The sequence below is a fragment of the Drosophila montana genome, unplaced genomic scaffold (genome assembly GCF_035044405.1).
Source record: "Drosophila montana isolate Dmon_TW-CO22-7 unplaced genomic scaffold, ASM3504440v1 contig_3217_1, whole genome shotgun sequence".
NCBI lineage: Eukaryota > Metazoa > Arthropoda > Insecta > Diptera > Drosophilidae > Drosophila > Drosophila montana.
The window spans coordinates 1,445,594-1,471,874 of NW_026998097.1; the positions used below are offsets into that span (position 1 = coordinate 1,445,594).

General features: G+C 41.1%; 5 protein-coding genes across 9 annotated transcripts in view; 3 read left to right on the forward strand and 2 right to left on the reverse strand.

The window, feature by feature from the left end:
- The window catches only part of LOC135433319 (glycoprotein-N-acetylgalactosamine 3-beta-galactosyltransferase 1), a 122,480-nt gene extending 108,620 nt beyond the window's left edge, over positions 1 to 13,860 (forward strand). Inside the window, exons 1-4 of one of the 2 annotated variants that reach the window (XM_064689336.1) lie at positions 9,528 to 10,065; positions 12,497 to 12,596; positions 12,652 to 12,936; positions 13,011 to 13,860. In XM_064689336.1, the coding sequence (XP_064545406.1) occupies positions 9,644 to 10,065; positions 12,497 to 12,596; positions 12,652 to 12,936; positions 13,011 to 13,148 (945 nt within the window). In that variant the 5' untranslated portion in view covers positions 9,528 to 9,643 and the 3' untranslated portion in view covers positions 13,149 to 13,860. Of the gene's footprint in view, positions 1 to 9,527; positions 10,066 to 12,496; positions 12,597 to 12,651; positions 12,937 to 13,010 lie in introns of those variants that run through there. The other variant, XM_064689335.1, reaches the window with a different exon arrangement.
- Positions 290 to 2,763, forward strand: comm2. The gene is made up of 2 exons (XM_064689307.1): positions 290 to 891; positions 1,861 to 2,763. The coding sequence occupies exons 1-2, from the start codon at positions 435 to 437 to the stop codon at positions 2,421 to 2,423; spliced, it is 1,020 nt and encodes a 339-aa protein (XP_064545377.1). The 5' UTR covers positions 290 to 434; the 3' UTR covers positions 2,424 to 2,763.
- A 1,465-nt stretch (positions 13,861 to 15,325) lies between the features above and the next one.
- Positions 15,326 to 16,599, forward strand: LOC135433273 (glycoprotein-N-acetylgalactosamine 3-beta-galactosyltransferase 1). Its single transcript, XM_064689288.1, has 4 exons — positions 15,326 to 15,832; positions 15,885 to 15,981; positions 16,038 to 16,334; positions 16,405 to 16,599. Exons 1-4 carry the CDS (start codon positions 15,375 to 15,377, stop codon positions 16,579 to 16,581), a joined length of 1,029 nt encoding a protein of 342 aa, XP_064545358.1. The 5' UTR covers positions 15,326 to 15,374; the 3' UTR covers positions 16,582 to 16,599.
- Positions 16,600 to 16,637: 38 nt separating this feature from the next.
- Positions 16,638 to 19,011, reverse strand: Pgant8 (Polypeptide N-Acetylgalactosaminyltransferase 8). Of its 2 annotated transcripts, none has more exons than XM_064689282.1 (3): positions 18,464 to 19,011; positions 17,631 to 18,402; positions 16,638 to 17,569 (listed from the first exon to the last, which is right to left on the reverse strand). In XM_064689282.1, exons 1-3 carry the CDS (start codon positions 18,868 to 18,870, stop codon positions 16,922 to 16,924), a joined length of 1,827 nt encoding a protein of 608 aa, XP_064545352.1. In that variant the 5' UTR covers positions 18,871 to 19,011; the 3' UTR covers positions 16,638 to 16,921. The 2 variants fall into 2 exon arrangements, with proteins under 2 accessions (XP_064545352.1, XP_064545354.1); XM_064689284.1 differs by having other exon boundaries at positions 17,386 to 17,561.
- A 40-nt stretch (positions 19,012 to 19,051) lies between these two features.
- LOC135433272 (luciferin sulfotransferase-like) lies at positions 19,052 to 24,982 on the reverse strand. 3 transcript variants are annotated; one of them, XM_064689287.1, is made up of 6 exons: positions 24,874 to 24,982; positions 24,636 to 24,681; positions 19,977 to 20,322; positions 19,457 to 19,911; positions 19,331 to 19,394; positions 19,052 to 19,274 (listed from the first exon to the last, which is right to left on the reverse strand). In XM_064689287.1, exons 3-6 carry the CDS (start codon positions 20,288 to 20,290, stop codon positions 19,139 to 19,141), a joined length of 969 nt encoding a protein of 322 aa, XP_064545357.1. In that variant the 5' UTR covers positions 20,291 to 20,322; positions 24,636 to 24,681; positions 24,874 to 24,982; the 3' UTR covers positions 19,052 to 19,138. The 3 variants fall into 3 exon arrangements, with proteins under 3 accessions (XP_064545357.1, XP_064545356.1, XP_064545355.1); XM_064689286.1 differs by having other exon boundaries at positions 24,657 to 24,681; positions 24,865 to 24,882; XM_064689285.1 differs by lacking the exon at positions 24,874 to 24,982 and adding an exon at positions 24,742 to 24,762 and having other exon boundaries at positions 24,657 to 24,681.
- Positions 24,983 to 26,281: the final 1,299 nt, after the last annotated feature.

Sequence of the window (26,281 nt, forward strand, 5' to 3'; positions counted from 1 at the left end):
TCTTGGCGATGCGTAACGAAGCGGCAAATGAGCAAAAGCCGCTTGCTGAGCGCATTGAGCACATTTGAGCGCATCTTTGGCCAGGTAGCGCGCTCTCTCCCACCCTCGCTCAGTCGATCGGACGTGTTGCCGCTCTCTCGCTCTTGAGTGGAGTTAACAGAGCGCGCTTGACGATCGAGCCGAGCTGCCTTCGGCTCTGCTCTGCGTGCTGAGCGCTAATCAGTTTATTTGCAGACGTAGCCGCCGCCGGACGTGTGTGTGCAGCGCCAAGAGTCAAAAAGAAGCCAAGATACAAATACAGATAGAGATAGAGATTGAGATACCGATACGGATACAGTGAAAGTGTGCCGCAGCAAAAGATACTCGTAATTACGTGATCGTGATCCGAGTGCGTACAGAGGTAGAACGAACAGAACAACGATATATAAGATACAATGGAGGGCCTGCCACGCGCATTAAACTACGAACTGTCGCATGATCTGCATTTCGATCATTTCGGCGGCGCCGCACAACAAATATTAGAGAACGGCAAGAACCCCGCCGCCGCGGAGGCCTCAACACCCACGATCAGCACACTGGATGCGCTGGCCAATAGCGATTTTCTGCAAAAGATTGGAGCCACCATCTTCAACTCGATACAGCTGAAGCATCACAAGCTCAACGAAGCCCTCGCACAGAATTCCAGCGAAGTGACCATGGATTACGACTTTAGCGCTAACCGTGTGGTGCTGGACAGCAGCAGCGTGGATCAACTGCAGCAGCAGCTGGAGTACGACAAGTTCATGAACGAGGTGTGGATCGGCATTGTCTTCACCCTAATCTTGATCTCCATGGTCTTCTGCATATGCTCCTGCTTCCTGTACCATCAGTTTCGCACCTGGAAACGAAATTGTAAGTAAACCCCATCGGATTCCACAGCTGTGACAAGTCGCCGCCTTCAGAGCAGTCGCTTTTTGATAGGAGGGTGTGTACTATAAATAAGTACGATTAGGCCTTATCAAACAACATCAAGTACATAATACTGAGCTAAAGGTTTTTCCTGCTTTGCTTGGCATTTATGATTAGCGTCAAGGGGCACGGAAAGTTACACAGCCATCGACTGAGGTCTACGTGCTAAAATGTAGAACACAACTTCAAGCAGCTCTCGGGCGATATTCATGAATGAATCAGAAACGCCATGAAATTGCGAAACAATCTTGAATGGGAATTATCGTAAGGCTAATAACAAAGATTACTTTAGCTGAAATGCTAATCGCATCAGCCTTTGCGAGCCACTCTAATAGGCCTGAACTTAGTTGGCCTAAGCATAAGCTAATGCTAGCAATTAGCTCGGGACTTACTTAAAGCTACACACGTGTAAGCTTTAATTTGAATAGACTTTGACTTTGAGAGCTATTCACACTCTGAATTCTCGTCGAGTTCTAATTTTTGTCGTTTCGGCCTTCAAAAGAATTGGCACATAAACCGTGGCCATGGTTTCTTGTTCTAAACTTTTCTTTTCTTTTTAATGCTCATGTTTGCTGTGCAAGCAGAAAATGTATGAATAAAAAGCGTAAAAAAAGTGGAACATAAAAAAGATTCATGCAAAGCGCATTTTGTGAGCGGCAAACAGGTTGAGATTAAAATACAAAATAAATGCACACAAAACTATATATACGATATAGTCCAGTGCGGCGTGCATGTAATTAATATTGTTGGCTAACATATAAATAAAAGTAAACTATTAAAACACGTAATAAAAATACAAATGTGTAAATGGAACTGGATCATTTCTCAAAGCGACTTGGCACAATCACACTCATGCAATCCGCAATCCCTGAAGTCTGTCAACTAATCAACAACCTTTCTCTCCGTGTACAGATCATAACAATGCCAATAGCTCATCGCAGTGCACAATTATTGATATCGAGGCACTGAAATTGCAGCCCGATTCGGAGGATCCGGTGCCGGAATACACATTGGTCTCCGGACTGCCCAGCTATGAAGCTGCCTTGGAGTTGCTGCATAAAACCCCGCAATCGTCGTGCCTGATTGTCTATCCAAGCGTGTTTAATATATTCAATAAGCATGAAAGAGGAACAGCAGCAGCAGCAGCAGCAACATGTGCAACGACAGCAACAACAACAGACGTAGTAGAAGCTGCAACACCAACAACAACAACTACATCGCGGACACAGTCGCTGCCTTTGTGTGAGGCATCAACTCCGCTGTTGCCAACAACAACAACAACAACAACAACAACAGCAGCGACAGCAGCAGCAACAGCAACATCCACACCCACATGCGAAGGCATTAAGTCCAATTTTGTGCCCAGCTATGCTGAGGTATTTGGCTTTAAGACCATCGACGAGAAGAAGAAATCTGCGCGTTGCCAAAACCAAACGAGAGACGAGACATCGAAAGGCCAAGGCGATAAATGCTAAACATAGTATGGCTCTCCAGGGTGTGTAACACCGAGATCTGAACTACTTAGGTAGATGGTCAAGATCTCAACGATACCAACCAAAATGTGCTCTGTGATAATTGTTGCTGTTGTGGCTAAATAGTTGGCCGCGATTCGATGCGATATGATATTTATGTACTTAGATTCAACTAAGCGCTGTGATTATAGAAAAAGAAAGAAAGAAAGACAGACAACTCGCAACAAATGATATAAAAACTACCTGTACTTATAAATACCTACATTCTCTATAAAGATTTGTTCAGCTTTATTGCTTTATTGTTATTAGCTTCTAAGTAGACAACAATGTGACGCATATTAAATTATACAAATATTATACTTAAATATATATAGCTCGTCTTCTATTGTTCATAAACTAACTTCAACTGCTGCCATCAACGCCCTTTGCATTCGCATTTATTATTTTGCCATCAATCAAAGTGGCATTCAACTTGATTTTCAGTCGCTGCATCTGATTTGATTGACGCCTGAATCAGAAACCATTCGGCGCCTATCTATCAGCCCCATCGTATCCCGGCAAGGGCTTTCCCAGGCATTTCTTTGTTGAGCTTTATAAATAGCGGCAACAGCTCAACGGATGCCAGACCAGATTGAGATAGTTGCCACCCAAGCAGATAGACAGACGGACAGACGGACAGATGGAGACAGTTTGACTTTGACATTCAGCAAAGAACGTGCCACGTGATAAGCTGCATAGAGAAGCCAGCTGGACTCTAAAGAGTATGTGCTATTGTATGCGATTCTACGAGTACTTGCAATGCAATTGTTCCTGTCATTTGTATTGATAAGCTCGCCAGACTCGGTCCAGCTATGCAAATTTGTTTACTTGTGCTCTGCTCAGCTCAACTTGGACATAAATAATGATGTTACAAAGTGTTTGTTTTTTTTTTTTCGAAGCTGTAAAGATGTGTGCTACAAATACTAGTAAACAAAAAAATCAAGTCACAGGGCACAAAACGTGCGCCAAAACAATGTTAATAGATCGCTTACATTTATTGCTCCTAAGTGGTTCGAATAAAACTAAATGAGCTATACAAAGGTTTTGTTCGAGAACCGGTTTCTTTTCAACTGAAACACTCTGAATTTAACGGAAAATTTAACAATCATGTAATATCTTTTGGATATTGCAAATAATTTGATTAGATGCAAAGTTAATTTTACAATCAACTTTATCTGTCGGATAAAACATGTGCTTATGAATCGCATCAATTAAGCAACCATTTAATATCTTTTGGATATTGCAAATAATTTTATTAGAAATAAAGTTAATTTTACAATCAACCTTATCTGCAGGATAAAACATATTTGCTTTTGAATCGCAGCAATTAGACAATCTTTTAGATATTGCAAATAATTTGATTAGAAACAAAGTTAATTTTACAATCAACTTTATCTGTCGGATAAAACATGTGCTTATGAATCGCAGCAATTAAACAATCATGTTATATCTTTTGGATATGGCAAATAATTTAATTAGAAATAAAGTTAATTTTACAATCAACTTTATCTGTAGGATAAAACATATGTGCTTATGAATCGCAGCAATTAGACAATCTTTTAGATATTGCAAATAATTTAATTAGAGATAAAGTTAATTTTACAATCAACTTTATCTGTCGGATAAAACATATGTGCTTATGAATCGCAGCAATTGAACAATTATGTAATATCTTTTGGATATTGCATATAATTTGATTAGAAATAAAGTTAATTTTACAATCAACTTTATCTGTCGGATAAAACATGTGCTTATGAATCGCAGCAATTAAACAATCACGTTATATCTTTTGGATATGGCAAATAATTTAATTAGAAATAAAGTTAATTTTACAATCAACTTTATCTGTAGGATAAAACATTTGTGCTTATGAATCGCAGCAATTAAACAATCATGTTATATCTTTTGGATATGGCAAACAATTTGATTAGAAATAAAGTTAATTTTACAATCAACTTTATCTGCTGGATAAAAAAGCTGTGCTTACGAATCGCAGCATTTGCGAACAGACTGCATTTGATTGCACTTTTAATTTATTTATTTGTCACTCGGCGTTATTTATATTTGCTAACGTATTTTTATCTACCCAATTGCAATTTCCCCGCTTATCTCTGCCGTACGTTTCGCAATTATTATTTGTTTGCTGCAAATGGCAATAACAAATTGCTATGAAAGTCGCGAAAATGCGTCGCCAGGCAGCGCACCTATGGGGCAGGTCAGGTGAGCGCGCTGGCAAATAAAATTCCATAACTATAAAGTGGATAGCGCAAATTATTCACTTTACAACTTAACATTCATCATAGTATTTGCCGGCTCTGAAACGAGTGCAGCAACTGCCACAGCAGAGGCACCCGTGCTCGAGGGAGGGTATCCAACCACTTGCTATGCATGCGCGAAAAGGTGCCAACTGCCAGTTGCCATTTGCGATTTGCATATTGTGTGGCAGCGTGTTCCAGTCGCGCAAATAATATATTTTAATTGTAATTGCAATTTATGACAGCACTAAGTTTATTTGACACTTTATGATATTTTCTATGCATTCTAAGTGGCCCCCTGGGTTCGGTGGAAAACAAAAACTGAAATGGAGAAATGACTCACTGCCAAAGCCTCACTTGGTGGGGCTTCAGCTTTCTGCTTCTGTTTATATCGATTGACGAACTTTTTGCTGTCCCCAAAAACAAAGCAAACCTGTCAAACTGTAGAATGTGCCGCAGTGTGTGCAAATTATTTCATTAGCCGGCATCGATATCAAACAACGCAAAATATTCCAAAAATGTTGCGCATGCGCGTGCCTATCGATGCGTGCCCGGACTATGTTTCCCGTCTGCCGTCATTCATAACGAATCCACTCACGTAGGCTCCATATACTGCCAAAACCGATTAAGTATCCAGCTCTCGAACTAACATGCATACGTATCTATACTAGTATTCTCTGTCATTGCACAGAATTCATTCTCTCTCAATAACTTGGGATTCGGAAGAAAAAACCCAACCAAACCATACATGTATTTGAACAATATCTGTTAACCGACCGAACTTTCTTTCTTAAGCATAAAGAGTAAGAGTTTAAAGTTGAAATATCTATAAGATGTTTCCATCCGTTCTATAAGGTATGTCTTAAGTCAAGCTGTTAACAGACTTTGCTATTTCTATTAACAACATGTGTTACAATGAAAACTCTTAAAGTATTGTTAGCTGTTCAGTCTAATAGTTAATTGCTCACAAAACGGGCAAATATTTGTAGTGCGTACTTGAAATTGTTGCTAATGAGTTTTGGTTTATGCAAACTAATTGATCGGCTAATGGGCTGAAGCGTAATGGTTTTATAAAATTTGCCATATACTCTGGGTACTCGCCTAATACCTTAGTCACGCCTTGAGGCTGCCTTTGAAATCGACTCGTATCATAATATCATCTTAAGAAATCTCATTTGCATTTGATATGGCACGCCTCGAAAAGTTTATTGCAAAAGCAAGAAAACATGTGTTGTCCGGACTGCATATCAAAATATTATACAACATAAACAACATAATTAGCTTACAATTCAAATAAAATGCCCAAATCCGTAACTAAATGCAGATGCATCTGTTCAAGCCGAGGCCGAGGCAGAGGCCGAGGCAGAGGCCGAGGCAGAGGCCGAGGCAGAGGCAGTTGATGATGGGCGGGAGAAAGAAAGCGCAACCAAAGGGCAAACAATTTATTAAAAAACCATCCACGAGATGCAGATACAGTGAAAGTTGCCCTGTGGAGTCTGCCAGCCAGCCAGCCAGCCTAATGAAACGAACAATTTATTAATAAAATGCACATTAGCCCACGGTTTAGGCCAAGCTAAAACTTGGCCTCGGTCCCTCCAACGGCAGCGGTATTTAGTTGAATGAATTTTCAATTAAGCGCCAAATTCGTTGGCCAAAGCTCTGGAATAGCTGCAGACGCCCCGCCGCCGACGATGTTTGAAAGTGAAAACCGGTCGAACGACGAATCCGAATCCGAATCCGAATCCAAATCCACATCGACGACGTCATACGCAACATTTGACCCACTTTTCAGGAGGTGGCGCAAAAAATTGGCAAGCCAGTTTGTTTTTATTTTTTTTTTTTGCACATTATTTGCTAGAAGCGGGTGCATAAATAAATATATTGACAAATATTTATATTGGGTCAGTTTGGTTCGTGCATATGGTATTTTGGCAAATAAATAGCCAAGTAAATACATCTGTAAATATATATGAGAAATATTTAATAAATTGCTTAAACTCGTTGAAAAAGTTACGCAAAAAATACAAATATTTCGTTTTTTGCCAAGGCCCAAGCCTCAACGAAATATTTAAAATATAGTATGTAATTATATAATCGTAAAGTCTTATTAAATAGTATATTGACTGAATTAAAAAGACAATTGACTTGTAGGCTGACTAAAATAATTAATATTTATAAGAAACCTACTACTATTGAGACTCGATGCATTTATAGATAATTAATTGAGTAATCGCCGCGTAGTAAATAGCGTATGATATATTAACATTTAGTATTAAGGCATTCCAGAGGGATTTTTTGCATCAGAATTTACACATTCTATTTGATTTGAATTCAGCTGTGTCTACCTCGCTGCCTTGTCGTGTGTCAAAAGGAACTAAACTCTTAAAACACATCTATTTGCACTCGCATTAAAAGTCACACTGCCTCAAAATGTTTGCGCCTCGTGTCGTGTTTTGCTTGTTTTTATTTATTGTTTTTAAAAGCCGTGCGTTAATTGTACTTAAATATTCAGCTTTGAAATATTTATCTCTTTCCTTTCGACTTGAGCAAACATTTTCGGAACACACGACGCGGCTGATTTTACATGGCTTTTATTTAACTTCTACTCGTGTTTTATGACCCCAAAAGGTGAATGAAAGGTTTGGCTAAAAACAAAAGCAGCTAAGTAAACGTGAAATTATGGGCACTGGCTATAAAGATTTTGCCATTTGATTTGTTTGCCCTTCGCAATGTGCCACGGCAAATGCGGAGCTCGAATAAATATTTAAAATGAATATTTATTATATTAAAAGCTGAATAGAACATTTTCTAAGAACGAATTAATTTCAATGAAAGGCATGCAAAATCTACTTAATGCATATGTAACAAATGCAACAACCCAACCCGAGCACTCATGGTATCTCGCAAATAGTTGAATCAATAAACAAATTCAAATGGTAACTATCATAAATTATTATTATTAACAGAATATTGGATAGTTATACACTATTAACCTGACTTTTAAATATAGCTAGCTACTACTGCATTTAGCTAGGTTAATACTTACATTCCCTTACCTGGAATTCAGGTCTATTATTCTGTGGGTAGCTGCGATGCACTGTATACCCTGTATGCATTGCAAATGGATAGAATGTTGACTTGGCTGTGAGTGCGAGTGCAGTTGGCAAAATACTTGAAAGTTCACTCACTCGAAATATGCAAATTATCATCTCGGATTGGGTCAAGTTTGACATGTAAATAAACGCTGGAAATATCGAATAAATACACAAACGCAATAAAGTTCAACTTTATGCTAAAAAAGTTAAATCAAAACGAAAATATAGATGCCAGTTAGGCATTTTTAAAAACTGTTTGTTTTAGTCAACAAATCAAATTAGATTCAGCCGGCAGCGAAATAAAAGTTCTCAGAACGAATAAAAATGCAAATAAAAGTTAGATGAGAGTCAAAGTTATGGGCATGCAGCAAGATGCTCGCCAGACCTAAACGTGAACCCAACTCATAAAAAATAGAACTATACAGAGAGAGTGGGAGAGAGGGTCGAAGAGGGTTTAAGAGTGTTGCTAACTGCTAACTGTTCCTATCTGGGCGCTTGCATCAGAAGACATCAAAGCGCAGCATTCGGGCCAAGGGGTAAAGGGTTTCGAGGTAGCTACAGATACAGATACAAATGCAGACACAGCCGCAGTTACAGATACACAGATGCAGCCACAGCCACAGCCACAGCTACAGATAGAGATACATTCACATATAAAGTAGGTTGCTTGCAGGTTTGTTTTGCTGATAAGCTTCGCGTCGCAAGATTAACGTGTTGCGCACTCCCTCTGACACATGCGCTCCATCTCTTTTAATGTGTTTTAATTTTATGGCCCAAAGATTTTATTTTGTAACTTAATGTTTGTTTAGCTTGGCTTGAATTGGATTGGCTTGGCTCGGATTGCTTGCGAGCAGCAGGTTGCTGTTGCTTTTGCTGCCAGATTTCAAGAGAAATACACTAAACCCGCGATGCTCCGTTTAGTTGGAGTTTGGTTCAGGGATTTGAGTTTTATGGTCCAATCTGGCAGGTCTTTAATTGTATCTATTTGTAGTGCTTAAGCTGTCTGTTTGCTGTGACAACATTGGACTTAGCTAAAAGCGGATGAGAACAATATGAAGTCGCCTGTTTAAGATGGGATTATATAATATTTACAATGCAAAATAAAAGCCAACATCAAGAGGGCTCGAGAATCTAGCTTTTATTGTATTGGTAACATATTTTTAGCATTCGCTTACAGAATCAGCTCAAACTGGTTGTGTTAATTCTCAAAGTTGTATTTTAAAAGCTGACACCCGTTCTAAACTTGATCCAATTCTCAGTCAAACTTAATTTAAATGAATTACATGTATTTAATTGCCCATCAGATCGGATTAGCACTTGGGTGCACGCAAATCTTTTCATTGACTATTACAAAATATTATTAACCGAATATATGCCAATTAAAAACAATTTAGGAAATTTAATTATCTGTCAGCTTGGCCGGGAAACATAAGACATAATCCAAGCAGATAAAAACTATTATTATAATGGGTTATAGTGAGGTTCACTTGACAGGGTTCAATGTTCTTTCAACAAAACACAATTGTTTTTGTTATAAAAACCAAAATTAAGGAAATAGCTCAGCCATAAAGGAAAGCCGGTTTGCTATTTACGGTGTCTGCTTCCGTAAGAATCTGCGAGAGAACAACACGCCACACTGAACACATTGCCGAGTCCAACTAACTTGGGTAGGAAACTAACTAAGCGTCTGATAACTTTGGCCCCAGCTCGAATGGAACCTATATCTGCATGTCAAATTTGTATGTTAGGTCTGATTAGTTTCTTATCAAAGGTTCTGCTGTGCTGCTCTAGTGGGTGCCATTAATCACAAGCCCATTTAGTATAGTTGTCAGCAATGGTTTCGCATAGACGTGGCTTCCATGTGTTCTACCTCTGCATCATACTCCTGCTGCTAGTCGCGCTCTATTGGAACACCCAGGCCAAGCTGAAGGCCTCCAGAGTGGGGCGTATTGCCAAGAGTGGGTCAATAGCAACACAATCCATAGTCGCTGACCCACTCTACGATAAGATTCGTGTCCTTTGCCTGGTGACCTATAAATACTGGTACTCCGATGCGGCCAGGTATGTGAAGCGCACGTGGGGCAGGCATTGCAATGTGCTACTGCTGGTTAGTGGGCAGTCGGATCTGGAGCTGGAGCCCTATGTGCCGCTGGTCAACACAACAGACAATTGGACTCTGGTGCGAGAGGGCCTTATCTACGCGTTCGAATACTACCAGCACGAGGTCGATTGGTTTCTCAAAATCGAGGACTGGAGGTATCCATAACTTTATTTGAATTGTGGCATTCATAAATTGCCGGCTCACTCTTTGTCATTATTTTTTATCGCTTGCATATTGTTATGACATTCAAAACATTCGTTTCACTTCTTTATGTGCTGCCCCCCCCACTCCGGTTGCATTTGACTTTTCATTGATAAAGTTATCAGCCTCTGGCTATGGGTTTACGGTTCGGTTCCGTTCCGTTCCGTTCAGTATCATTCTTTCCATTCTCTTTTCTCGTTTTCTTGTGCTTCCTTTGCTGCTTTGTGGTTTGGCTCACACAACGTTTCCTTTATCAACTGCGCCACGGCAGCAAGGAAGTATCTTTTGAGAGCAGTTTTTATCTGTATCTGCCTTTTGTCGTCATCGTCAAGCAACAACAACAACGAGAACAACAACAATTACATGCATATGCGCTTAGCTGATTGCACTCCAGGGAGTTTTTCTTTCATAATTGGTACAAATTTTGTTAGCTCTTTGAAATACAAACTGAACATTTTCCCAGACCCAAGTCGCAGATAGTCAAATCAAATTTGTTATTTAAATAGTGGATGAAGATTATGTTGATTAGCAAAATACAAAATATTAACTGAAATTAAATTGAAGAATATTAGTATATAAATAGCTATAGGTATATGCACAACTTTCTCTCATACAAACCAGCACTCATTACATTCATATTTTAATCCAATTATTTAAAGTTCAGCAAATGCGAATACAAAATGCGATTAAAAGTAATTTTAATAGGTAATGCACCAATATTTTCGGTTGAGCTGCACGTTGACACAAATTAAAAATGTATTTATATAATTTACCAGCGAAATTATCATCATTTATTGTGTTTTTCATATAAAGCGCATTTCAAGATTGAACATTCATTTTTTCTATAAATAATTGCAATGCAAAATACTAATAGCAAATAATATAGCGTTCATTTCTAATCTGCTTTAATTATTTGTATATTTTCTGTAAAATAAGCGACGTTTAAGATTAATGTACTAGCGACGTCATATTCTGCGCTTATCGCTGACATTTTTATTTGATTATTTTTTATTATATATTTTTTGTCGAGGAAAAGTTAGTGTTAAAGGGTCAATTAAGTCTTAGTGCGCTGTCAATGGAAGTTTCGTTTAATTTATGCCGACACACATAATTGGAAATTTATTACAAGTGATGTCAACACCAGCGACAGAGAGAGACAGAGAGCGAGGGAGTGAGGGAGAGGGCGTGACTGAGGGAATATGAAATATCGAAGCATTGAAGTCAAATTTAATGGGCCTTGAAATGAGGCATCTTGTCTACCACTTGTCGACTTCTAATGAAATCATTTTTTCATATTTTATTAACAAAGTTCATTCTTAAGCCTTTACCAGTTTCTCGGTTAGGGGCAAGGCCCCCAAAATCGATGTGCAAAATTTAATTAGTTATATTCATATTCCCAACTGAGCACATACTCCAAGCACTCCACAGGTAACGAAACCTTCGACAAGTGTGCTGCGAACCGGTTCTAGTTTGTTTATATGGTGGGAAAAAAAATCTAACTTAAATCAAGCGCTAGCACCTCAGCTTATCGGCATTATCAACAATTATTTTGGCTCTTTGTTTGGCAAATAAATCAACAAACACACACACAGACACGGACACACCTCTAGCTGACCTGTGTGTGTATAGAATTTGTTTAAGTGTACGCGTGTTAAATGTGTTTTTTTTTTTCTCAATTTATTATTTTTAGTTTTTTTTTATTGTTTTCTTTTTGTTTAGTTTGTTTACTGCGCACATTTTCGGCTTGAACTTGGCATTGTTTGCATTGGGTCGCCATTCATTCAGAAACGGATATTCGGATCTTCACTTGCCGAATCTTGTTGACACGGTTTTCAAATAATAACTGTTTGCATATGGCTTTGCGTTTATTTGCATTTTTTATCTCCGATGTTTTACCTATGGATTTCTTTGTATGCACAACAGATCAGCGTTTGCAATATTTGCAAACACGATTTTGTGGCTTCAATGGAGAGTTTGTTCTGCCGAACTTTTCCGCTAAGAGTTCTAACTGACCGAATTGAAATTTAACATTTCATTTGAAATTTCATATATTATTAAAATTAAAACAATAGTTAATTTTGTAGCACTTTTAAGCTTAAAGTTCCAAGTGAAAGAATTAAAATAAATTGAAACTTACAATTTTTATAACTTAAGCTATATATTTACTCATTAGAAATTCGAATCAAATAAGTTAAGGGTCCTTAATGTATTATTATATTACAATAATGCTTTACTTATTTCACGACAAAATTATAATACCCTCAACAAGGTTATAAAAGGGTCAGTATATTGTAGGGAAGATTGTTATTATATCTTATTATATTGTTTTAATATCGAATATAATATTTTATCCTAATAAACATTTTTTTCTATTTGTATCCACAGTTTTGTTGCCGTGGAAAATCTCCGCTATATGCTTCAAAAATTTTCTTCAGCTGATCCCATTTATCTGGGCTATGAGCTCAAATATCCTGGCACCAACTTGGTAAGTCCCACAATCTAACAATAGAGCCCTCAAGTCTAGAAATACTTTTCGCTAGCCCTTCAACTATTGGAAAAGCGGCTACGTGCTGAGTCGAGAGGCCTTAAGGCGCTATACAATGGAGGCCAAGAAGCCAGATACGAAGCATTGCATGAAAAAGCAGGGCTTCACAGAGGATTTGGAGCTTGGGCGCTGTTTAATGCATGTGGGCGTGGTCACAGTCGATACTCGGGATGAGTACGGTCACGAGACTTTTATACCGATCGTCACAAGCGAACTCTTCATAAAGGGCTACGAGTATATTCCCTGGCTACGGAATATGAGTTGGCATTTCACGGATTTGGTAAATATTATTCAACATTATTGTTTTTTTGGAAAAATCTTTTGAAGAATTCTTAATTTAAATACTTACAACAGCATACGGTGCCCATATCAAGGCGGGCTATTACATTCCACGTGTCTTATCCGCCCAAAATGTTTGATTTATATTACTTTATGTATCGTGTACGTATTTTTGGCACACCTCTGCGCAATTCCATGGAGCTGCTGTCTTAATAAAGGGACCGAAAACTGTCGCAGCTGCCAGTTGGCTGTGAATCTGCCAAAGTATTTCCGTGTTTCGGATATTTCAATTACGTGTAGAGGGCAGCATCTTGGGTTACGGCTACGTTTACTTCCGTGTAACCCACATATCATCTATCATCTAACTACTTAGCCCAACAGTTTCTCACATAATTCATGCCACATACGGGTCCACAATCTCAGCCCACATACAAGCACACTGACACACACACACACACACGCAGACACACGTGGATTGAGATACGTGTTCATCAATGAAAAGTATGTCTCCCTGTCTCGCCAGGTCTTCGTTTTCCCAAGCCCTTTGTTTCCATTGGCTGCCTGCGCAAAATTACTTCCGTTTTGTTGCAACTGCAAAGTGTCATTGTTGCAACATGTCTGGCACTGTCTTCGGGCTCGGCATTCGAATCGCTATCGGAGTCTCTTGCCAAAGGGCGAAAGGCAAATTGTATGCAATATTGCGCTTTTTTCTGCTACAGCTCCGGCTGCTGTTTCCTGTGCCTCACTGTACTTGTGTGTGTGTAGGCCTTTTGTTTACCATTTTGTGCTGCCAACCTGTTAGCCAACAATGACAATTCATCTGGTAATTTGAGCACGTAAACTGAGACATTAATGCCCTATATGAACAAATATCGCTTACCTTTACTCATATTTATACGTCTTTTTTTTGACAGTTTCACGTGAATCGGCTCACATGTTATTATGTAAGTGTTTGTATCGTGTGTTGTTTTTATTTTTTTGGTTGCAAAACACCTTTTAATCAAACAATAGCTGACATTTGTTATCTAATGCGACAGTTATCTGTGTTTTTTCTACGGAATTTGTAAAGATACATAGGTGTATGCAAATCCGGCATAGATCTCAGAGAACTGACTGATGGCTTAATAACACGCAGAGTATAAGCAATGCCCAGGACATTACAGTTTTTGAGGGGAGTTGAGTAGAGTTGAGTGACATGAAAATAGTTTGCTCTTTAAATAAAACAAAATATCTTCCTTTAAACTCAGCATGTCACTTCTCCTTTCACTTATATCAGCTTATTTCTTGACCCTTTCGTTACTAAATCGCAGTTTTACAAGAGGAGTTCGGTAAATGAAGGAATATGAAAAAGTGAACACTTCAAATGGAACTATCACTTTATATTAGTATATTCCATCAAATTCAGCATGTCCATATTCCGTTCAATATACTCTACCCTTCCGGTGCCAAATTGCAGATTTTAAGGCAATTGAAGTAAATTTAAGAAAATTTAAATGTAAATGTTCCTCTTAGTTATTTCTCTCTCAAACCTTTTGAAATTAAACTGCAGTTTTAAGGAGGAGTTCAGTAACATAAAAATCTCATAAAAAGTTAGCTCTTTAAATGTAACTACATCAATTCAAAAGATCCATTCTTCGTTTACTGATACAAACAACTGTCAGCCCTTTCATTACCAAATCGTAGTTATCGAAGAAAAGCTCAGTTAAGAGAAGAACATGAAAATAGTTAACTCTTTAAATCTTCCATAAAATTCAGCATGTAATTTCTCCGTTCACATATTTCAAGTTCTGTCTTACAAATTTCGTTGCATGGGTAATTCGGTAAGTGAAAGAAGTTGAATACAGTAATCTCTTTAAATGTAACCATATATATTCCATCTAATATAAACTCCATAAAACTCGGCATGTCAATATTCCGTTCAATGATATAAACTTCGGTTTTAACCCTTTCGTTACCAAGTAGTCTTCACTGTCAGCACTCGCTTACTTTGCCGTGCTTTCAACACCTTCGCCAGCTGCTGCTTAGCCCATTGAGTACATTACCAATTCAACAATGGAGATCTCCCTCCCATCAGCTGACTAGTGTTTCGCCTTTGGCTCGTTTATCGCTTCCCGCATTCAACTGCACTTGTCAATTCTCAATTTCAAACTGCAAACGAAGCGTAACCAAAGTTTTGCATCAGCTTCAACTTGAGCGGCACGCAAAGGCATTGCCCGAGACAGCTCCCGGCAAGGTGAGTTAATATTTCTAATTGAAAAAGGCAATTTGTATGCGGCGAACCAATCGAGAGCTGGGCTGAGGTGGCGGAAACCGAGAAACTGAGACAGACAAAAGCACTCAATATAATTAAATTGTAGCCAGTATAGACCACAACCCACGGCTCACAGCCATCATATCATCATCATCATCTTTGGAACCGATTTCAGTACCAGTTTTAAAATGCGACAGCTCTTAGGCACGCGACGCTTCTTTCTGAGCGGCAAAAATAAAATTAGCATCATGAATCCGTGCAGCAGCTACTCTGCGATAGTCTGCTCCATACTCCGTGCCATCCATAAATTGGCGATTCTCGGACTGCTCTGTCTGCTGGTCATGATGTGGCTGCATAGGGCGCCGGAGCCAAAAGCCCCTAGGGCTGCTCCGCCAGCAGCGCGTATCTTTTGCATTATCTCCACCTACTACCATCGGCATGATTCGGCGGCGGTGCATGTGAAACGCACCTGGTCCAAGCACTGTGATAAGTTTCTGTTTGTCAGCGATGATGCCCACGAGGAGCTGGAGCCCGCCGTCTTTCAGAATTTGAATGATAAATGGACGCAAATGCGTGCGCACTTTGAGTACGTGTACAAATATCACTTTGACGAGTCCGATTGGTTCCTCTATGCCAATGATGATAAGTACGAGCTGAGCTATCTGGCTAAACCCGCCATTGACTATCACTTTTCGCAGCTTTGTCGTGGTGGAGAACCTGCGCTACATGCTACAGCCCCATAGCCCCGAGAAGCTCATTTACTTTGGCTGCAAGATGCAAAATGCCGCCAACCAGGTGCTGACCCAAGCTTAGACTCTCAATATACAAACAGCTTTTCACTCTACTTTCAGACCTACATGTACCAGCGATCGAGCATCGTCTTTAGCAGCGCTGCACTCAGGCAATTTGTCCTGAAGGCCATGCCTAATGATACCCTCTGCAGCTCAAGCCCTCAGGGCGACGCTGCAACTGAGCAACTGGGCCGTTGTCTTAGCAAAGTCAATGTTCTAGCTGGCGATAGCCGAGATCACTTGGGCGATCACCGTTTTATACCTTTCGTATTGAAAAATCACCTGGGCAGCCCACTGAATGCATCACTGGAGCCGCACAAATACTTCCTCGATCGGTTCTACTACGATGTAGTCGATGTCAGTTTTACGGCCACTGAACCACTTTTTTAACTATTATTATATATAATATTTTATAATTTCTTTTTAGCTCAACGTGCCAGCCTCATCACGCTTAATTAGCACAAAATTCGAATATATGCCAAATATATACAACTTTTATTATCTAACGTATCAGGTGAGGATATTTGGAGCCTCCCAAGCGAGAGCATGGAAAGGAGAACTCGAAGGAGTCCAAGCCAAATCCAAGGTTCCACATGAAGAATAAACCTGTGCCGTTAATCAAGCTCAAAGAGGAATTCAGTAAAAGTAAAATCCATTTTTTTATTATACTTATACATGCTCTAGACGGCAGTGGCCGACTAGCAGATACCCTGTGCCTGTGCTTTACATCCACTCAAAACTATATCTCTCTAGTCTCTTAGACAGACAGGCGGGGAGAATATATATATTTACCATGAAGACAGGGTATTATTAAGGTTATTAGAATAACTTCCGAACTATTTCTAAAGCTAATGAGTATCTTGTTAAATCAAATCATGGTCAGGTGAAAGGTCATGTAGTCACCTTCCACTGCATCCCGTCTTTTTACCCTTTTTTGACTTTTGCTACTGAGGTAAATTCTTCCAAAAGTCCTCCAGCAATTTCTCATTTGCATATCCAAATTTCCATTGCTGCCGCAGATTGTGGGTATCACAGATATTGGCCACCACCTTGCGCTGTTCCACGAGGGCTTCAAGGCAACGCTGCTCAGCTCTGTTCTGGCCATGGATAATGTGCTTGGAATTGAGGTCGAAGGACCAGAACTGATTGCCAGCATGATGATGGCATTGCCAGAGCCAGATTTCAGCATTTGGCTGCCGCTGCTGCAGCTCCAAGCAACGCGAACTCGAGTGCAGATCACGGAAATGGCTCAAAGTCCACTTTTGCTCCAACTTGGGATACATGAGGTCCTCATCGCAGGGCAGCAGTTGCGGATGTTCTGCAGTCTCTGTTCGCTCCAAGCACAATGTGGGCTCTGCCAAGCTTTGCACAGCGCCAAAGGCGTAATCCAAAGGTTCGTCAATTGGATACTGTTCTAAGAAATCGCGACCCAGGTGATCCAAAAACCATTTGAAGGGCTTGCAGTGCAGACGCTGACGCAGTGCCTTTTGCTTCTTCAAGGAGCCCACCTTGATGTGGGTCAAGTGCGGCATATTCGCATACAGCTTGTCCTTGTACTCATCCAACCACACCTCGGCCACACGTCTGAAGTTCTGGGCATGGGAATTATGAGATTAGTCACTTGGGCAATACTATTTTCTTGGAAGGCCTTACCCTAGCTAACGCCTTGCTACCACTTTCGGTTTTCATGTACTGCGCATGGAAGCCGCCATTCCTGAAGAGATGTCCCACTCTGGAGCAAGGCACCTCCAGCAGGCGACCACCGCACAGCCATATCTTGAGGCTCAGCTCGAACTGCTCCGCGCCCCAAATGCGCAGTCCTTCATCATAGCCACCCAGCTCAAAGAACCAGTTGCGATCTATGGCAAACAGACCTCCATTCATGATGGGATTGTCGTGTGGCGCAGGCAGCGCCAGCTCCTCCTCCTTGAGCAGTGGCAACTGCACGTAGTTAAAGTCCCAGTCGAAGAAGCCACGCGATGGCTTGCCGCGCCTATAGGCGAAGGTCTCATAGTCTATGGTATCCACGACGGGTGTGCAGCAGGTCCTATTGTTCTCCAGCAGCGGTGCCAACAAGGGCTCCAGCCAACCCCGGGTCACCTCCACATGTGCATCAAGAAAAACGAGAACTTTCGACAGCGCCTTCTCAGCGCCCGCCAGCCGCGCCTGCATCAGGCCCAGCTGCCTTGGCAGACGCTGCTGTTGCACCAAGCCCCGGAACTGCTCGTCCACAATTCTCGCAAGGTGCTCTTGCTTCAGTTCGCTGCCATCATCCACCAGAATGATCTCTCGCAGTAGGCGCGCCGGCGTTCTGCTTCTCAGACTGCTCAGCGTTCTTATCAGCACACTCGGCTGTTCGTTGTGGTGGGTGATAATGACACTGATAGCTGGGAGCTTTTCCATTGGGTACTTGAGCTTTTTGCAGCTGTCAACAGTTAGCGCAGTTGATGAGAGTGAAGCTCTTATACGCGGCTGCTGCGACTCACCTGCGATGCCGCATATCGAAAAGCTTGCGCGCCGGCGATATGCGCTCTGAGAGCCAGGCATTATAACCCGTTTCGCGCTGGCTGCTCTCCATGGCCAGCAGCTGCTCAGCAGTCCAGTTGCTCTCCGCCGGTCGACCCAATGTGCCCAGACCGGCCATCACTAGCGTCTCCGGCTGAATGAGCTCATGTGGCATTGTTGCCTCTTTTGTTGTTGTCTTTGGGGCAAATGCTGCTGCTGCTTCTGCTGCTGCAGCTGTTGTTGATGTTGAAGTTGTTCTGCTTGTTGAAGCTTCTGTTTTCGTGTCCATTATGTAGAGATAAATGATAACATTGCAAATCACAGCGAGCAACATCAGCATTAAAATAGTTTTTTTATGCCTTAATAAAAGCTCACGGGCCAACATCATATAAAAACACACTCAACACGAGTTTTTGCGGCTTAAACCGCACACGTTTCGGCCAAGACTGAGCAGCTCAAACAAATCCAAGAGCCAAGCACATGTCTTATACACGCTAAATGTCATCTTATACGTTGTGAAAGTTTATAAGCTGTCGTAACGCGGATAAGAAGATTTAAAAAGCAGAAGCTTTTATAATTCATAAAATTGTTATTTAAATTTATTGGAATTATCTTTGATGCGGATCACAAAGAAAAGCAAACATTTTCAAATCTATTTACAATTCGCCAAATATATCCGACTCCCTTATATCGTATGCCTTCAAAAAATCGCTGGTCCACTTATCTAGTTTTTGCCTATGCAGGGCACTCAGCTCATCCTTGTAGGAACCCACAACTCCACGACGCATAAATCTAGAAATGTCGCAAAATAGAGTCTTGGTGCATAAAATATCAAATATTTAACTTACTCAAAGTCCTTGGTAGTATTTTGCGTTTCTCTTAAAAGACCCGTCAGATTGCTATATTTACTGCCTGCAACATGTAAAGTGTCCATTGATATTCAATGTCGTTTGGAAACTACTCCCATATCTAACCTTTCATATTGTCAAATGATAAATGCTGTAGCAATTGTTCCATTTGCTTGTCTTTAACATCATCCACAGATAAAAACTTGCACAGTCTCTTAATGACAGCTCTTAAATCCCGCTTCATTTCCTCATAGGTGACAAAGAAAATGTTGGGTTCATTGCGCATTCTCCAAAAATCTACAATATGTGACCAGAAGGAGGTGTATAATATCTGATCCTTCATAAACTCATTCACAAATGTATCCAAATCGCCCTCCCAAAGTTGGGTGCCTTTCAAAAAATGATATGAGGAGACCACAACATCCTTGGGATTGCGGGCCACATATATAATTTTACGGCCCTGCTGCCAAACCTGCTGTGGCAACAACTGAGCCGGCAAATGGGATTTTATCAAACGTGGGCTGACCATCTTTTCGCAGGCTGTTATCGTATCATCGGACTGCGGCGAGATCGAAGAATACCTTTAAGAGGAGACATGAGATATGCTAAGTAATTGGATAATAATATTGTAAATTGGGCGGCTCACTCTAGGAAACGACTGCACTCCATTACATAACTACTCTTGGCGGCCGCAAAGTCCAACTGATTTAGAAGCAACCACGCCAGCTCCTGCATCCAAGTGGTGCCGCACTTCATAAAGGTCACCACAAACACATCGCTGTCCCGGGTCTCGAAGGCATGGATGCGCTGCGCGCTCTCCGTATAGCGTTCCGGCAGCGTGCAACAGCGACTGCTCCAATTTTGCTGCAGTGGCAGCCATTTACCGACCGCACCCTCCATGTAGCGTATCCGGGCCATGGGCATTGTGGCCAGCGTCTGAATAGATTCGGTCTTGTACATGACTGCAGCCGGTGCACTACTGGATTCAATTGCTGTGAGTACATGCATTTGCAAACGGTTTTAATAGCTGCATACAATATTTACATAACAAGATTATATTAATTATTTATTTGACAAACGCGGCGATAAGCTTTTACAGAGCTTTAGTACACTATACACTAGGCAAATAGATTATTTTTTTATAAGAGCTTGATTATTAGCTTATACTACGTTATTATTATTGTGGGATTACAGGTCTTTACTAACTGCTTTTAAAGATTCCATAGATTGTATTCTCAGTGCACCCCTAAAATAGCTTTACACTCACTCTCCACCCAAACTTACTAAATAAAAAATATCTATACCTTTTGTTTGCCCCCGGCCGCATGTTAAAACTTGCCAGACTTGGCAGACCAACAGCTGTAATAGAATTTGCATTTGCGAGAACACTTAACGAATCAGTTGCAACCCCTCAGGCGGGTGGCTGGGGGCTGGGGGCTGGGAAAGGAGTGGACTCATTAATTTACGTAAAATCCACTTAACTTTTTGTCGAGGCTGCGGCAGAGGCTGAGGCAATAAATTCCACAACTTTGCGCCTCATCAAACGGAATGAATGTTCAAATCTACCACGAGTAAAAGTCAGACAATAGAATAGATAGAAATCTACATGAAGTACGAGATGGCGACGTGGCGACGCCAGCAGCAATTTTAGAACATGTGGTGTTTTGATGAGGCCAGAGACCTATCCACCAACCACCCAGCCACCCAACCACCCACCACCGGGCATTTTGAAGCCACCCCAAATCTTTAAGCTCGGACTTTAACCGACAAAGGGTAGCTGCAGCCAATAGCACAGCAATTTTTTTTGGGCCTGTTAGGAAAATATGGGAAATTCCCTTAAAGCGGCCGGGCATAGCCGGGTACGTGCCGGCAGAGGCAGTCTCATGCCAATGCACTGCATAATTTCAGGCAATTGTCAAACAAAACGAAGGGTGGCAGGCGGATAAATTAGATTTTTACTTGCGCGCAATTGCATAAAGCCGAATAATCCTCAGAGGACCCAACGGCGCCCGCTCGTAAATATTCATTGCATTCGCACGGCCGTTCGAGCTTTAAGTTCTATCACTCACCTCACGCTTCACTCCCCATTCGCTAGACGGGGCTTTCACTGCTGATATATATATATGTGTATTTTTTTTCAAGGTCTATGCCAAATTTTGGGGCGGCAGCAATTACATTTTGCCACCCACCCGATGTCCTTGGATTGGGCCGGGACTGCGGGGCTCCGGGTCTGGCCGTGTGCGTGCGACCTCCCCAAATCGTCCCCTTGACGGGCCTTATTCTGGCTTTATACTCCAAGGGTGTCGAACTATAAATTGTACCTTTTGTTGCAGTTTTCGCTTGAATAACTGAGGGGGCTGCAACCCCCAACAAGGGTCTGTCATGTCTTTAATAAATGTTTGAATGTTTCGTTGCGAGATTAAGTGGATTCCTTTTATGGCATGAGTAATGATCGATGCATAATGCGCTCCAATGTGTCAGGTGTATGGGGCGGGGTTGCGATTTAGTCGCTGACGTTATAAGCATCTAAATCCATATTAATTAGGATATATCTAAGTCTAAGTTGAGCAGTGGCAACACAGCCAGAAAGAGAATTTCATCAAATTCTTCAAAAGGTCAGCCTCCTTTAAACCAAACTAAAAACCGAATCGCGCTGGTTAAGGAGCTAGTTTATCAGATAAAATAAATGCCCTTAGATTGAATTTAGAAATATATGTAGATGCCTGCCAATATTAATTCAATATTGCAAAATTCCACTCACTTTGAACATGAAATGTTTTATATATTGTAAACATTTCTATCGATTTGCTTATCGCGCTAGAAAAGTGCTCATTGTAGTTCCAATAAACGACCAATTTTAGCTATATACCACAAAACTGAGATTGCCGTTGAAAACCGCTCTATAGGTGCCATTAAACAAGAATACGACCAGGAGGGAGGGAATATCGTAGCCATAAGTCGAGCTTTGCCATGCAGAGTGGACAACTCAAAGCGCCCACAATAAATTTCACTTATCAAAGTTTTCGCTAGCGTAGACCAAAAATCAGGCATGAAAAAAGCAGAAGAAGCAGCAGCAAATGAGTGAGTGGAGGACAAACTTTATGGCAGAGATACTCGAAGCGGGCAAAAGCAAACTAAAGCAAAATTAAATGTCTTTTGTCAACAGCCGTTCCAGCAAAGATGCGGATGGGAACAGAAAAAAAAAAGAAGAAAAACTGCGAGACTCGAGTCCAGCGCTACAACAATGACGCACTTTTTGGGGGCCAGAACTTTGCCCACTTTGATATGCATTAAAAAAGAATTGGCCAGGCAGACGAAGGCAGCTGACAAACCTACGAACTGAACAACTGAACAACTGAGGAGCTGAGGAGCTGAGGAACTGGGGAACTGACGAACTCCAATGGAGCGCAGCGCAATCTCGCTGTGCAAACTGGCATCATAATGGGCCACTTATCATGGCAATCACTCAGCAGCCAGCGCCCTCTGGCGACTGCAAGCTGCAGGCGTTCGCTATGGACCCCTGGAATGGACACCCTACACTACCCCCATCCCCGCATCCCCCAACCGTTGTCCCCTCCTCTGCTTGGCTATCGGGGTGCTACTCGGTTTGCTTTACTACTTTTCGATACTCAATCGTCGTTGCCTTTTAATACTTTGCGCAAACACATTAAATGGAAATTTCGTGCAAGGCGACCAGCACCCTGCTTCGATTGGGTGGTTGGTGGTGGGTGGGACAAGGGGGGTGGGGGGTTGACAGACCCCCAAACGATGCTTTATAGTGAGGCAACCCATGCAAAGTGCCGGCATTTGCACAGCGAACGCATTTTTCATGTGACATTTGCAAAAGCAAAACAAACTTTCACTCAAGCGACTCAAACCCAGAAAACCTCAAAGGACTTCTGGCAACTGGATTCGCCAGGCGGACCGCCTGCCTGGTCGTTCTACTGTTTGATCTCTGCTCAGTGCTCATTGCACATTTGCCACTGTGTGTTTTTTTTTCTTTTCCTTTTTTGTCGAGGCGAAATCCCTGCGTCAATATGCTGCCAAAAAAAAATTGGACTTCAAGCTGTGCGTCCTGTTCTGCTTCCTTTTCAAGTGTTTTATAAATAAAAATCCTGGCGCTTTTTGCTTGATAGTCCCACACACACACACACATACACAAACACATGACGAGGAGGGGGGGAAGGGAAGGGAGCAAAAATGTTTACTTTGAAAATTGCTGTGATTCGGTCAGTTCTTGCAGCATTTTTTGGATGCTCTATGCTCTAAGCCTCGGAGCACAAAAACGGAATTTGAGTGGCATATCTTAAGTGGGAATTCGAAATTGAATGATTGTTGAATTAGCAGATTAAAATAACTGCAGAACTGGGGAATAGCTAAGCTAAGGTTTGAAATTTGAGAAAGTTTGACATCAATTAAGTCTAGCGAAAGTTAGGTTGAGATGAAGTCAAGACGAAATTGGAACTTGCGTCTTAAATTGATCGACTACTAAATAAGGTCTTGTATCTAGATGAAAAGATCAGCAATTGGCTAAGACATCCTGTAGGGTACAGGCGACGATCCTAGAATTCGGACAGTGTAGAATTTGGCTCGAGCTGCGCCGCATTCTAGCTATGCTCTGGTCTAGCTCGTCGGATTGGTCCGGGTTCTTCTTGCCAAACTGCACGGGTACGCAGACACACATAATAATATTAAAGCGCAGACAGAAAGAAATCATCTAAAACAATCAAAATATCTAAATTAAGGCAGATAAGTTGCGCCGACACTCAATCAAAAAGGAATATGACTACCACGGTTATTTCGCTCCATTTGGGGGAATTTGGTGTTATGATTCCTCTTCTTTACCCTCCCAACCATGAGAATCGCTGAAATATTGGCGTTGCCCCAAAAGAAAAGGTTCTGTACCCATTTTAAAGCATTCGTTCACAATAAGGTAAACTTTTATCGGTTCATTTTTAATTCAATATCTTCACGTTTAATTAATATAAGCCTGAAACTTAGAATCTTCATGATTAAGTTGCTAGCGTGGGTATTATAAAATTGAACTATTGGTGTCCATTCAACTATCTTAAAATTATATCATCATGTCCGTTCGTCTAGCTTAAGTTCAAATTTAATTCTGGTCTTATAATTTACCGAGCCAGAAGGGCCTTATTGTGGTTGATGCTGAGCTTAAAATTGGCAATGACCAAAGTGTTGGGGATATCATTTTTATATGTGACATACATTATTGTCTAGTATTTAGTAATTGTCATTAGACGTTACATAGGCTCTTTAAAGATATTACTACTACTTCAATACTCACGCAGCTTTTACTCGTTCTTACGTTGATCGTTGGGCCCAAGATGCAGCTGTTTAAACAAAATGCATATCAGTTGAAGGTATTTCTACAAAAAAAAAAAACAATATACATCCATGGCCCTTAAGTATCAGCATATCTTCCTTTTGTCATTTCTTAGGTTTGTTTCAAGTTTTAAGCAATGATTTAAAAAGACGCCTGCTAATACTTTTTAGCGTTTGGAATATTAAATGACCATTCCTACTTCCTTGCTCTATATTCGGTGAATATACATATCTTATTCCCGATTTGGGATCGTCTGTACTTTTTCAATCGTTTTTTTTTTTAATTTTATTTAGATGAGAAAAAGAACTTGACTCAACGTCTGTTTGGCGCTAGAACTCTCGACTTAATAATCGACTGATAATTATGCAGATTGCTTTACACCTGCTAAGCGGAGCTTTTACGATGCAATCGTACGATTTTACAATTTACCACGCCGCCCACAAAAAAACTAGAGCAGGGTCTCTCACTACATAAGCTTAAAATTTCTTTAAATAAGCTTTCCCCTATTGTGAATATATATTACAGCCACTTCAATCCCGAACTCAAGATCGAATCTAATAAGGCACAGTTTCATATCTAAGACACGAATGTGTCTAGTAAATTACGGACAATATATGTCCCTAGAGTGAAATGATGGCATCAATAAATTAGCTTGGATTCCATCCAAAATTGAGCAGCTAAACTTAGCTGAACGTAATGAGTGATTTCTAGAGAATCTGCTTGTAAACTGTAGACATCGTCTGGCATATCTGTGCCTAATTAATTGTCAAACATTGCGCGCTCTCTGACGTTTATAAATGTCAACTAAATGAGCTGCATGTACGCAAACGAAGCGCAACGAACTCCCCGATGCTGCGGCAGTCGCAGATGCTGTTGCAGACAGGCTACTTAGTGCCAATGCCAATGCCACATGTTGCAGCAACCGAACCGAAGTACAACGAAAACAAATGAAAACTATTTTAAGCCAATGTCAGCAAGGAGTCGAGTCCGGATCCGAGTCGCCCGTCGCCCGTCGCCCGTCGCTCTCCACTTGGTGTGCGTCAGGCAGGTGTGACGATGAGTAGCTGCCTGTTTACCAAATTAGATGCATTTGAATTGATGTGCGTGCATAAATTATGCTCTGCGTTGCCGAATCTAAGCCATGTGTGTGGGGGTTGGGTTGTGGCGGCACAAGTTTAAATTAAATGTTTAACATTCAATCAGAGGCGCCGCCTTTTGTGGCCTGTGGCTGGTGGCTGTGTCCTGTCTCCAGTCTCCTGTCTCCTGTCTCCTGTCGCTTGTCTCGTGTCTCCTGTGAGTGCCACAGCTTCGGGCTGCCCGTTGACAGTTGAGCAAATGAAATGCATTGTAAACTTTTCTATTTGTCAAATGTGCTACCTATATACTCACTATATATATGCTTATACAGTTAGATACGAGCACACACGCACACACACTCACACACCCAAAGACTGCGTCACTCTCGCTCTTGTAATCAAGTCAACTTCCTGCCGGTTTTCACACTTTAATTTCCGGCCTTTATTGTTATAGTTTCATGAGTTTGAGTTCGGGTTGAGTTGACAGCGGCTACGGTTGAAGTGGTTTCCCGATCTGTCAACTAAAGGGTG